This window comes from Saimiri boliviensis, chromosome 7, assembly GCF_048565385.1.
Source record: "Saimiri boliviensis isolate mSaiBol1 chromosome 7, mSaiBol1.pri, whole genome shotgun sequence".
Classification (NCBI taxonomy): Eukaryota; Metazoa; Chordata; class Mammalia; order Primates; family Cebidae; genus Saimiri; species Saimiri boliviensis.
In genome coordinates this window covers 21,723,344-21,736,959 of record NC_133455.1, presented here as the reverse complement: position 1 = coordinate 21,736,959, position 13,616 = coordinate 21,723,344, and the positions used below count along the sequence as shown (strand labels likewise).

General features: G+C 38.7%; 1 protein-coding gene and 1 pseudogene across 14 annotated transcripts in view; one reads left to right on the top strand and one right to left on the bottom strand.

Annotated features, from left to right (window-relative positions):
• The window catches only part of ATXN2 (ataxin 2), a 163,215-nt gene that overhangs the window by 52,566 nt on the left and 97,033 nt on the right, over window positions 1-13,616 (bottom strand). For all 14 annotated transcript variants that reach the window (XM_039471653.2, XM_039471661.2, XM_039471656.2 and 11 more), the window contains 4 exons: window positions 11,700-11,882; window positions 8,468-8,665; window positions 7,975-8,082; window positions 7,638-7,708 (listed from right to left, as the gene is read on the bottom strand). In XM_039471653.2, the coding sequence (XP_039327587.2) occupies window positions 7,638-7,708; window positions 7,975-8,082; window positions 8,468-8,665; window positions 11,700-11,882 (560 nt within the window). The remainder of the gene's footprint in view (window positions 1-7,637; window positions 7,709-7,974; window positions 8,083-8,467; window positions 8,666-11,699; window positions 11,883-13,616) is intronic.
• LOC101048977 (Y-box-binding protein 1 pseudogene) lies at window positions 3,833-4,945 on the top strand (annotated as a pseudogene).

Sequence of the window (13,616 nt, the reverse complement as noted above, 5' to 3'; positions counted from 1 at the left end):
AAAAAGAGAAAACCCAAATAATAAAATGAGAGATGAAAAAAGGGACATTGTAATTGTTACCACCAAAATTGAAAGGATCACTAGACATACATACTATGAGCATCTACATGCCAATAAATTGGAAAACCTAGGAGAAATGGATAAATTCCTAGACACATACAACCTACCAAGATTGAACCATGAAGAAATCCAAAACCTGAACAGACCAATAACAAATAACAAGATTGAAGCAATAAGCAATAGCCTCCCAGCAAAGAAAAGCCAGGGACCTGACGGCTTCACTGCATCACCAATAGTCTCAATAAATAAATAAATAAATAAATAAAAAGGAAGCCAAAAAGGCCAGGTGCAGTGGCTCACACCTATAATTTCGGCACTTTAGGAGGCCAAGGTGGGAGGACTGCTTGAGCCCAGGAGTTTGAGACCAGCCTGGGACAAATGCCGAGACTGCATCTCTATGAACGGCAATACGTATATGAAAGGTATTTAATACTACTGATCACCAGACAAATGCAAATTAAAACTACAACAACATGTCATCTCACCCCAGTTAAAATGGCTTTTACCCAAAAGACGGGCAATAACAAATGCTAGTGAGGATGTGGATAAAGAAGAACCTTCACACACTGCTAGTGGACGTGTAAATCAGTATAACCGCGATGGAGAACAGTTACGGAAATTCCTCAAAAAACTAAAAATAGAGCTATCATATGATCCAGCAATTGCACTGCTACATAATACTGAAAAGAAAAGAAATCAGTTTATTGAAGAGATATCCGCATTCCTACGTTTACTACAGTTCTATATACACAACAGACAAGATTTGGAATCAACCTATGTGTCCATCAACAGACAAATGGAGAAATGAAATGTGGTATATATAAATAATAGATTACCATTCAGCCATAAAAAAGAATGAGATCCTGTCATTTGCAACACTGTAGATGGCTCTGGAAGACATTATGTTAAGTAAAATAAGCCAGGGACAGAAAGATAAACTTTGTATATTCTTACTCATTTGTGGACACTAAAAATTAAGACAATTGAACACATGAAGACAGCAGGATGGTTACCAGAAGCTGGAGAGGGTAGTGAGGAGAAGGAGGAGGAGGAAGAGGTGGGCAATTAGGTGATTAATGAGTACAAAGAAAATTTAATATCTTTTTCATTTCTACCTCCAGTCCTGCATCAACAGAGCTCTGATGAGTCACTGATTGAACAGTGCAGGATGCACTATGCATTAGTTACTGTTCAAGCATTCCTAGAAGCTTAAATACCAGATGGCCAGGCCTGTTATTTACTAGCCATGTAAGTTTGGGCAAATTACTTCTCTTTGCCTCAGCTGCCTAATATACATAGCGCAGATACAAACAGAACTTGCTTGAAAGGGATGTTAGGCAATAGAAGATTTAACACAGAAGCATGAAGAACAGCATCTGGTACACAGGAAATACGCAAAAAAAAAATAAGAGAATAACATTATATTATCTGAAGAGAACAATTAGTTCCCTTTTAAAAAAATATACTTTAAGTTCTGGGATACATTTTTTTTTTTCACTCTTTTTTTTTTCCCCTTTGAGACAGAGTCTTGCTCTGTCACCCAGTGGTGTGATCATGGATCACTGCAACCTTCATCTCCTGGTTCAAGCAATTCTTCTGCCTCAGCCTCCTGAGCAGCTGGAATTACAGGCATGTGCCACCACGCCTGGCTAATTTTTGTATTTTTACTAGAGATGGGGTTTTGCCATATTGACCAGGCTGGTCTCAAACTCCTGACCTCAAATAATCTGTCTGCTTCAGCCTCCCAAAGTGCTGGGATTACAGGCATAAGCCACTGTGCCCAGCCCACTCTTTTTTTAAAAACCATTTCTCTTCTTCCTGGTATGCCCTATGTATCAAGGAGTTATTCCTAAGAGGCTTATTAATAATACAGGTGGTTATTCAGGCTCCTAAAAGTAATAAGACTAAAACTCCTAAAGAGATAGATTTTTTACATTGCTCCTTCTTGGAATTTAAGAGTCAAGCATTAATGAAGGTTTACAGAAAGTTGTGATGACAGCTAAAATGTTTTCTGCTAAGTGAAATGAAAAAGTATAGCCTTTTAAAAATACAGTAACTCATGGTACTGGTATAAGGATAAGACATATAGATTCAGTACAGGAAAATTCAAAGGCCACTAATAAACTTTCACATTTGTAGTCAACATACTTCCAACAAGCACATGAAGATAATTCAATGGAGGAAAGAACAGCCTTTTTTTTTTAAATGGAGTCTCACTCCCTTGCCCAGGCTGGAGTGCAGTGGCATGATCTCAGCTCACTGCAACTTCTACTTCCCAGGTTCAAGCCAATCTCCTGCCTCAGCCACTGGAGCACTGGGACTACAGGTGTGTCCCACCACGCCCAGCTAATTTTTGTATTTTTAGTAGAGATGGAGTTTCACCATATTGGTCAGACTGATTTCGAACTCCTAACTTTATGTGATTTGCCTGCCTGGGACTCCCAAAGTGCTGGGATTACAGGCATGAGAGCTACCGTGCCTGGCTAAGAATAGTCTTTTTAACAGATGGTGCTGGGACAACTAACATCTACATATAAAAAGAATGAATCTTGATTCTGTTTTTCAGAGAAAAAAATGGTTACAAATATATGGTTATGCGTCAATTAGAAATAAAAAATTAATATAACGAATGAATTTTAGCCCCACCTTATACTATATTTAAAAATTGCTCAAAATGGGCTGAGCAGCAAGTCACTCTCCTATGACCCTGTCTGTTTGGGTTTTTTTTTTAGTAACAATTTATTTCACAAGGGTCCTGATACAGATCCCAAGAGAGGGCTCTTGGGTCTCACACAAGAAAGAATTCAGGGCAAGTCTGCAGTACAAAGTGAAAGCAATTTTTCACTTTGGGGGCTGAGGTGGATGGATCACTTGAGTCCAAGTGTTTTGAGAGCAGCCTGGACAACATGGTGAAATTCTGTCTCTACAAAAAAATACAAAAGTTATTAATAGCAAGAGGTGGTGGTGCACACCTGCAGTACCAGCTACTAGCTTGACTCAGCCCAGGAGGCTGAGGCTGCTGTGAGCAAAGATCACACAAACCCATTACATTCCAGCCCAGGCAACAGAGTGAGACTCTATCAAAGGAAAAAAAAACTTGCTAAAAATGGATCACACCTCTAAATTTAATTCTTAAAAAATAACAAAAGAGTAATAAGCCTTAATGACTGACTAGGCAGTGGTTTCTTAGATATGACACCAATAGCATAAATAAGAACAACAAAATGAGATAAATTGGACTTCATCAAAATTTAAAATTTTTGTGCTTCAAGGGATGAAAAAGTAAAAAGACAACCAACAGAACAGGAGCAAACATTTGCAAACCATGTTTCTAACGGACTTGTACACAGAATAGATAAAGAACTGCTATAACCCAATAATAAAAAGACAGCTAAATTTTTTAAATGGGCTAAAGATTTGAACGGACATCAATCCAAAGAACATATATAAACAGCCAATAAACACAAAAGATGTTCAACATCATTAGCCATGAAAGAACTGCACATTAAAGCCACAATGAGATACTACTTCAAACCCACAAGGATGACTATAATCAAAAAACAAAGAAAATGTTAGTAAGAATGTGGAGAAATAGAAACCTCAGACCCTGCTGATAAGAATGTAAAATAGAGTTCGATCGGTAGCGGGAGCGGAGAGCGGACCCCAGAGAGCCCCGAGCAGCCCCACCGCCTCCACCAACGGCCTAGTTACCATCACATCCCAGGAGGAGCCGTAGCTGCAGCAGCCAGCACCAGTCACCATCACTGCAACCATGAGCAGCGAGGCAGAGACCCAGCAGCCGCCTGCCGCCCCCTCCCCCCTCCCCGCCCCTGCCCTCAGCACTGCCAACACCAAGCCCGGCACTACGGGCAGCCGCGCAGGGAGCGGTGGCCCGGGGGGCCTCACATCGCGGCAACGAAGGTTTTGGGAACAGTAAAATGGTTCAATGTAAGGAAAGGATATGGTTTCATCAACAGGAATGACACCAAGGAAGATGTATTTGTACACCAGACTGCCATAAAGAAGAATAAGCTCAGGAAGTACCCTCGCAGTGTAGGAGGGATGGAGAGACTGTGGAGTTTGATGTTGTTGAAGGAGAAAAGGGTGCGGAGGCAGCAAATGTTACAGGTCCTGTTGGCGTTCCAGTTCAAGGCAGTAAATATGCAGCGGACCGTAACCATTATAGACGCTATCCACGTCGTAGGGGTCCTCCACGCAATTACCAGCAAAATTACCATAAGAGTGAGAGTGGGGAAAAGAACGAGGAATCAGAGAGTGCTCCCGAAGGCCAGGCCCAATAACGCCGGCTCTACCGCAAGTGAAAGTTCCCCATCTTACTATATGCAGAGACCCTATGGGCGTCGACCACAATATTCCAACCCTCATGTGCAGGGAGAAGTGCTGGAGGGTGCCGACAACCAGGGTGCAGGAGAACAAGGTAGACCAGTGAGGCAGAGTATGTATCGGGGATACAGACCACGATTCCGCAGGGGTCCTCCTCGCCAAAGACAGCCTAGAGAGGACAGCAGTGAAGAGGATAAAGAACATCAAGGAGATGAGACCCAAGGTCAGCAGCCACCTCAAGGTCGGTACTGCCTCAATTACCAACGCAGACGACCAGAAAACCCTAAACCACAAGATGGCAAAGAGACAAAAGCAGCCCATCCACCAGCTGAGAATTCCTCCGCTCCCGAGGCTGAGCAGGGCGGGGCTGAGTAAATGCCGGCTTACCATCTCTACCATCATCCGGTTTAGTCATTCAACAAGAAGAAATAAGAAATTCCAGCAATAAGAAATGAACAAAAGATTGGAGCTGAAGACCTTAAGTGCTTGCTTTTGCCTGTTGACCAGATAAATAGAACTATCTGCATTATCTATGCAGCATGGGGTTTTTTAAATTTTTACCTAAAGATGTCTCTTTTTGGTAATAACAAATGTGTTTTTTTAAAAAGCCTAGTTTTTCTCAATACGCCTTTAAAGGTTTTTAAATTGTTTCATATCTGGTCAAGTTGAGATTTTTAAGAACTTCATTTTTAATTTGTAATAAAAGTTTACAACATTTTTCAAAAAAGTCAACAAACTGCAAGTACCTGTTAATAAAGGTCTTAAATAATTTTAAAAAAAAAAAAAGAATGTAAAATAGTGCAGTTGTTTTGGCAAATAGCTTGGTAGTTCCTCAAAAAGTTAAACACAGTTGCCATATGACCCAGCAATTCAACTCCTAGGTAGGTCAAACACAAAAAATGAAAATATCTGATGAGAAAAAAACTGCACACTCATGTTCATGGCAGTGTTATTCAGATTAGTCAACTACTGAGAACACCACAAATAGCCACAAACTGATGAATGAATAAACAAAATGTGGTATTTTCCATATGATGAAATATTCAGTCAAAGGAAACAAAGTACTGCAACATGCTCCAAAATGGATTAACCTTTATAACACTACCCTAAGTGAAAGAAGCCAGTCAGAAAAGTCACATTGTTAGCCAGGCACGGTGGCTCAAGCCTGTAATCCCAGCACTTTGGGAGGCTGAGGCGGGTGGATCACAAGGTCGAGAGATCGAGACCATCCTGGTCAACATGGTGAAACCCCGTCTCTACTAAAAATACAAAAAATTAGCTGGGCGTGGTGGCGCGTGCCTGTAATCCCAGCTACTCAGGAGGCTGAGGCAGGAGAATTGCCTGAACCCAGGAGGCGGAGGTTGCGGTGAGCCGAGATCTTGCCATTGCACTCCAGCCTGGGTAACAAGAGCAAAACTCTGTTTCAAAAAAAAAAGAAAAGTCACATTGTTTATTATTCCACTTGTATAAAATGGAATTTGCCCAGAATCAAGACATCCATAGAGACAGAAAGTACATTAATGGTTCCTTAGGGTTGGGAGTAGGGGTAAGAAAAGGGCTGCAGGCAAAATGTGGAGCAACTGCTAAAGGGTATGGCATCTGTTTTGGGGGTGAAGAGTATGTTTTAAAATCAACTAATGATGGTTGTACAACATTGTAAATATATTAAAAACCACTAATTTATGGACTTTAAATGGTTGACTTATATAGTATCTCAATAAAGCTGCTACAAAAATATACTAATTCACACGCTTCCAAGTAAAAATGTTTTTCTTCATGAGATATTAAATTTAATCCAAGTGTAGTACAAGAGGGGACTGAATAATATTTTTAAAAATGCCGAGGAACAAAATCAAATGGGCAAGAATACCTACAGCAAGACATCATTTATAGCAAATTTAAGATTATGTAAAATATCATCTATTGTTCACGGATCTATTCATATGCAGTGTAAACAGAAATGACTGCACAGAAAAGAAACCCTTCCTCTTGAAAGGGAAGAGGGGGATGCAGCTGAGGAAGAGGAAGTACATAAGAGGAGTTTAACTGTACTAGAATGCTTGACTTATTAAGCGCGGTAGTGGGTACATGGTCATATTCATTGTTCTCTTTATCATTTGTATGTGGTTAACTACTGTTTAACAAATTTAAAACAACATTTTTTTGGAGACGGAGTCTTGCTCGGTCACTCAGGATGGAGTGAAGTGGCGCAATCTCGGCTTGCTGCAACCTCTGCCTCCTGGGTTCAAGCAATTCTCCTGCCTCAGCCTCCCAAGTAGCTGAGATTACAGGCACCCGCTACCAAACCTAGCTAATTTTTCTATTTTTGGTAGAGACAAGGTTTCATCATGTTGGCCAGGCTGGTCTTGATCTCTTGACCTTAGGTGATCTGCCCATGTCAGCCTCCCAAAGTGCTGGGATTATAGGCATGAGCACTGTGCCCAGCCAACAAATTAATATTTAAGCTAAAAACTGTTAATAGCATTAAAGCTGAATAGATACATGTGCTAAAGTATGAAATGATATGTAATACTTTGAATGCTACCAATAAGTCAAGAATGAAGCTATTAGCAAAAAAATTATTAACATTTGGAAAGCTAAAACCCATGCTGAGAAAAGCTGCCTTTGCCTTTGATTCACTCATCCTTTAATTCAGCTACTTTTTTTTTAAAAGGCTGGTAATCAGATTTCCAAGAAGCTAAGTTTCAAGATTTCTTTGTTGGTCTCAAAATCTACCTTGATATCTATAGTATATTATAGTAAATATTCTGCAAAGATTAAATGGTAGTCAAATAGAGATGTTAAACAAAGCATGTCCTAAGACAGAAAAATGTTATAGAAAGATTTTGACCACAATATATTTGTGTACGAAGTATAAATCTGCAACTACCTCAGAACACCAGAGCCCAGTACATCTTCCATTTGCCACACTAGATAATTAATGACTTGGCCTGACTCTACTAAAATCTAGCTTCAGTGAACAAAGTAATCAAACGACCATTAAACAGTTAAGTGGTACTATGGTGGATACCTATACATTGTTGTTAAAATATCTCATGATTTTAGTCATCCCACTTAAAAGGGCAGGCAAAGAACACTTTAAGAATGCTCTGCTTTCTATACATATGGTTTGATGTTTCTGACTGTATACGTAATGCATTTTTATAAATTGATGATACATCTTTAGTAACTTTTATTTTTTAAAACTCAAATTCATCAGTCAATACACTTACCCTAAAATCATTTTTAAATTTCTTTAAATCATCAATCTGTTTTCTATGTTCAGAAACAATTGGTGATATACCTGTAAAATTAAGAACTGTTAGATATAGATTTCTTTTTAAACTCTAACTTCACATTCTTTTACTATGAGATGATAGAAATTAGAATAAGATATATGATCAAAAATCGTTTCAAATATTAATTTTGGATTTTAGAATTTGTCAAGCAATACATTTATCTATCACAATAGTAAGAAAAAATGTTCAACAAAAATATTCTGTATGGGCATGAAATTAGACACTCCTTCCTATTTCTACAGTTAAGCCTAATGACTCTTTAAACTCTAACCTTTATTTTCAGCTTTTGAGAAGCTAGGTGATGTTTCATTGGGCTTAATATTTTCTTTATTCCCTGCAGGAGAGTTCTGCCTCTGATCTTGAAGCCTGGAATCTTTAGCTAGAAAACAATTTTTAAAAAAATCAGAGTTAGAAGTTAGAAAAGCAAAACAAGAAAACACTAAATAATAATTTTGATTTCCTATGTTTCTGGAAAAGAATGCTTTCATTTAGACAGAGACTTTTTTCTTTGCAGATATCATATGAAACAGCAGTAATTTTATTTACATAGGTATTTAACACCTAAGAATGTTACCTTTATAACAGACATAATATATATTAAATTAGTAGTACTAAGCAACATCAAAATTTACATAAACTTTTAAATGTGGGTTAAACCTATTTGTCTATGAATAAAAATAACCCAGAATTTTTCATATAACGTTAACCTCTAACATTCAACTTCATAAATGGAATTATGAATCTAGAAGCCCTTTGTTACGTACCCTCACCAGAAGGGGTAACAGCTCTGTTTGATGCAGGACTAGCAGGCGTAGGAGATGCAGCTGGAATAGGCATGGCAACAGCTTCAGTTGGAATAATACCAGCTTGGGGAGAAGCAAGAACTGGCCCACTGGGGGTATTTCCAATACTGTTCTGTCTAGGAGACCTGGGTCTGTGAGTTTTAGGGGATAATCTTGGAACTAAAAGAAAGGGAAAATTTATTCATTACATTCTCAGTTCAAATGTCACTTCCTCAAAAAGGCTTCTCTGAAGATCTAGGTATAACAGTCCTTTCTAGCTCTTACTCTTTATCCTATTACCGTTTACTTTTCCAAAGTGTTAGGAATTCGGTGGAAATCAAAACCACAATATCTGAAGAACAACAGCAATTACAAATACGTAAGAATAATTTTCTCTCCTAACTAAATGTATTAATTCTGAAAACAGCATTCTGAATGAAGTTGAAAACTGGATTCCTAAGGCAGGATAAAAACATTCCATATAAAGTTCAACTGATTTTTTTTTTCTTTTTTTTAAAGATTGGTGAAAAGAGATCCCTAACAAGTAGGCTTGTTCCTTCCTCCTTCAAATAATATACTAAAATACCTTTTGGTAGCTTGTAGCCAATCCTCTATGTTCTTTTATTTATTTATTTATTTATTTATAATTATTTTTTTTTGACACAGTCTCATTCTGTCACCTAGGCTGGAGTGCAGTGGCGTGATCTTGGCTCACTACAGCCTCCACCTCCGAGTTCAAGTGATTCTCCTGCCTCAGCCTCTGACATAGCTGTGATTACAGGTGCTTGCCACGTCCAACTAAATTTTTCTATTTTTAGTAGAGACGGAGTTTAACCATGCTGGTCAGGCTAGTCTCAAACTCCTGACCTTAGGTGATCTGCCTACCTCGGCCTCCCAAAGTGCTGGGATTACAGGCATGAGTCACCATGCCCGGCCCTATACATTGTTTATAGCAACATCAAAGTCCACTTCACAGTTATTAAGGAAACTGAGACCCAAGTAAGTCAAATGGGGAAGATAATAAAAGCAGGGTTTGTATCCCATATGACTTCCAAGTAAGTTTCTTTCTTTTACTTTTTTTTTCCTGAGCAGAGTCTTGCTATGTCACCCAGGCTGGAGTGCAGTGGCATGATCTCAAGTCACTGCAACTCCACCTCCCAGGTTCAAGTGATTCTCCTGCCTCTCCTGAGTAGCTGGGATTACAGGCACACGCTACCATGCCTGGCTAATTTTTGTATTTTTAGTTGAAAAGAGGTTTCACCATGTTGGTCAGGCTGGTCTTGAACTCCTGATCTCGTGATCCGCCGCCTCAGCCTCCCAGCACCATCACGCCCAGCCTAACAGGTTTCATATACCATTATAAACCTAGTTGCAAAGCTCAGATTCAAAGTTTAAAGAAAATGATTAGATTACTTCATTTTAGTGTTTTTATTAAGTCACAAGGGTCAAAAGAAAAGTATTATTCAACAACTGCTATTTTTCCAATTAGTAAAAAGAACAAATCTATAATACTATTCTGAGTGTTATCTCCAACAACTATGTTTATGTTCTCTCACTTCTATTCATGTTATTCTCAAAATTCATTTCCAGACCATCTGAGTAATGTCAAAAGACTAATAGAACAGCTGAAGATATATATATATATATATTTTGAGATGGAGTCTCACTCTGTAGCCCAGGCTGGAGTACAGTGGCACAATCTTGGCTCACTGCAAACTCTGCCTCCTGGATCCCAGTTCAAGCAATTCTCCTGCCTCAGCCTCCCAAATAGCTGGGATTACAGGAACGTTCCACGATGTCCAGCTAATTTTTGTATTTTTAGTAGAGACAAAGTTTCACCATGTTGGTCAGGCTGGTCTTCAACTCTTGACCTTGTCATCCACTTGCCTCAGTCTCCCAAAGTGCTGGGATTACAGGCCTGAGCCACCACACCTGGTTGGCTAAAGAAGATTTTAAAAATTTGTGTTTTCTTGGTAGTCTTAAGATAACTGAAGACCAAAGAAGAAAACAGAAAGTACAAAGGAATTTATGGTACAATTATACGAATGTACATCACATGAAGCTGAGCAGAAGTGTTTATCAACTAAAAACAGATTTAACACAGCTGGGGTTTTTTGTTTTGTTTTGCTTAAGCATGAAGTTCTTTTTTCTTTTTCTTTTTCTTTTCTTTTTTTTGAGGGAGAGAGTTTCCCTCTTTCACCCAGGCTGGAGTGCAATCCCACGATCTTGGCTTGCTGCAACCTCTGCTTCCTGGGTTCATGCAATTCCCCTGCCTGAGCCTCCTGAGTAACTGGGATTACAGGCATGCACCACCATGCTTGGCTAATTTTGTATTTTTAGTAAAGACAGGGTTTCACCATGTTGGTCAGGCCAGTCTTGAACTCCAAACCTCAAGTCATCACCCCACCTTGGCCTCCCAAAGTGCCGGGATTACAGGTGTGAGCCACCGCACCCGGCCCATCTTTTTTCTTTTAAAGGTTCTATAGACTGATGGAAATAGACTAAGTTGTTTGGGTTTTTTTTTAAAGCATTCTTTGTAAGCTCTTGCTCACCACAGTTAGGGAAACACAGCATTAAGGATTTATTGGCAAAGTAGGAAAAGCAGTCAGCCTTACCGTAAAATCTTGACAACATCTAACTTTTATAGCTGCTGTCAGCATATTCCTTACACTAATCACAGATAAAACTTAGACCCTTCATTTGTTTGATATTCCTTATTATGGAAATATAGTTGGGAATTAGTGCCATATACAGATGCTATAGAAACACACTATAATGTAAGCCGAAAATAAATGCTTATAGAATGTACTGATGAACAAAGCTGCTAAAAAGGAAATATGGTCCCTCCAAATAGTATTACATACTGTATTTGCCTCATATTAGAGATGTACTTTATAAAACTTTACGGTTTTATAATATATCCATATTTATGAACCTTATAGAAATCTCAGCACAAGCTTATAAAGACTAGGCAAGAATTATTAACACTTTACTCACTAAGAAATCTCAACTTCAGAATTAGTGTCTTACTTGCTTTAATACATGAGAAGTGGCAGAGCCTAGAATAAAAATATAGATTTCCCAATTCCTGGTGATTCTACTATTTTTAATATATATATACTTACACTTCCTCAAACTGAGTTGTAGCTCAGCTCTCTTTAAATCTAGTATAATGATAAAATGAGTACCGTCATTATGGCCAAGTGTTACCTACCCCCACTGACCACTGATGACCACGTTCCCCCCGAGGGACTGGTCCTTGCTACTGGAGGAGTAGCTGCTTCACTGGGTGGGTTGTGGGATACAAATTCTAGGCCACTGGATATGGAACCCCTCCCAGCAGAAACTCTGTGATTTCGAGGATGTCGCTGGGCCTTTGGGGACATCCTTGGAGGCCCTAAGGAAGAAAGAGTGAACATTACATAAATGCCACAATGTTCCTCAGTGCTACTTTTCTGCTAAACACACCCATCTACACACACACACACGTGCATACACTACACACATGCATGCAATACACACACACACACTCACTCTCTCTCTCTCTCTCTCTCTCTCACTCACTCTACAGTTTTTCCTTGGTTAAAAACAGAAAAAAAACACCCTAAATATATTTTTGGCCATCCTAATTCTTTCAGAATTATTTTGTGGAATGCTACAAAGTTTTATAAATAAATTGTATTATTTCCCTTTATTTTTAAAGAAAGGGATGAAATTGGTGCTAAGAAAACAACAGTAAGATGTCAACTCCTAGAACTATAGCAATCTGTTTCACCCATGTCTTATTTGTAAAGAAATATAATGCTACTAGAAATTATGACTACATAAAATATTTTTAGCTTTCCAGTTTACCTTTCCCCACCCCAAATTTTCTATATTACTTCTAAAATTAGAAAAAAAAAATTAAATAAAGACTATTAATCTCTATACACCCTAAAATATATGTACAAAGTTTTCTTAAATTTCATAAAAATTTTAGTTTATCTCTTGTATCATAATCATCAGCTTTTAAACTTGGATTAAAACAGTCCTCACTTGTAAGCAGTTTCTTAGGCTTAGCAGGCTGTCAGCTGAAAATTCTATTAATGCACGACTTGTAAAACCAATATAATTGACATCTGGGGAAGAAATCTGCATTATATGAATTGTCAAAATTCTACATTATTGATTCTGCCAGGCCATTAGTGACTATTCTTTCTAAATCAGTCTACTGTACATTAGACCAATCTATCAAGTAAGAACAGTAGACAGAATGGCCCTCATCACAGAAGCCTGCTGATGCTAATACCGAGTGAAAAACTTTCCTAATGTCAAAGCCAAGGCTCCTCACTCTCACCCTGCGGCCAAACTCTTTAGAACTTCAAATTAACGTGTGTTCCCAGTAGAAGTTTTTGGGTTTTTTTTTTGAGATACCGCCTCTCTCCGTGGCTCAGGCTAGAAGTGCAGGGGTGCAATCTCGGCTCACTGCAACCTCCGTCTCCCAGGTTCAAACAATTCTCCTGCCTCAGGCCTCCCAAGTAGCTGGGATTACAGGCGAGCACCAACATGCCTGGCTAATTTTTCTATTTTTAGTAGAGACAAGGTTTCACCATGTTGGCCAGGCTGGCCTCACACTCCTGACCTCAAGTGATCCGCCTGCCTCAGCCTCCCAAAGTGCTGGGATTACAGGTGTGAGCCACCATAGCCTGCTCCCAAGACGAATTTAAACATGAACTTGATTTTTAAAAGAATGCTAATATTATACACTATAATTTTCAAATGGAAATATTTAACATCTCTGAATGCCACAGAAGGTGTTATTTCTGTGTGAATAGTCCATGAGCAGTCCTTACATCTTAATGTAATAAAGATATTCACAGTCATTAATGATCATGTCTTATTTAATATTTTCTCATTATATAAACATCACTTATTCAAACAATGGACTGCAAGAAAAATAACTTTGCATTTAGTGACCACTATTAAGGCCCTTTTGAGTAAAGAAATCACCTTGAAAATCAGTGGAACTTACTCTTCAAGGTTACATGCGTCAAAGTCACATGGCCTGCCTGCTTAGAAGGTAACAATTTATTTAAAAGCAGCCTCCTTTTCTCCAGGGAAGCAGGAGAAACACACTTTGTGCAGAAAACTT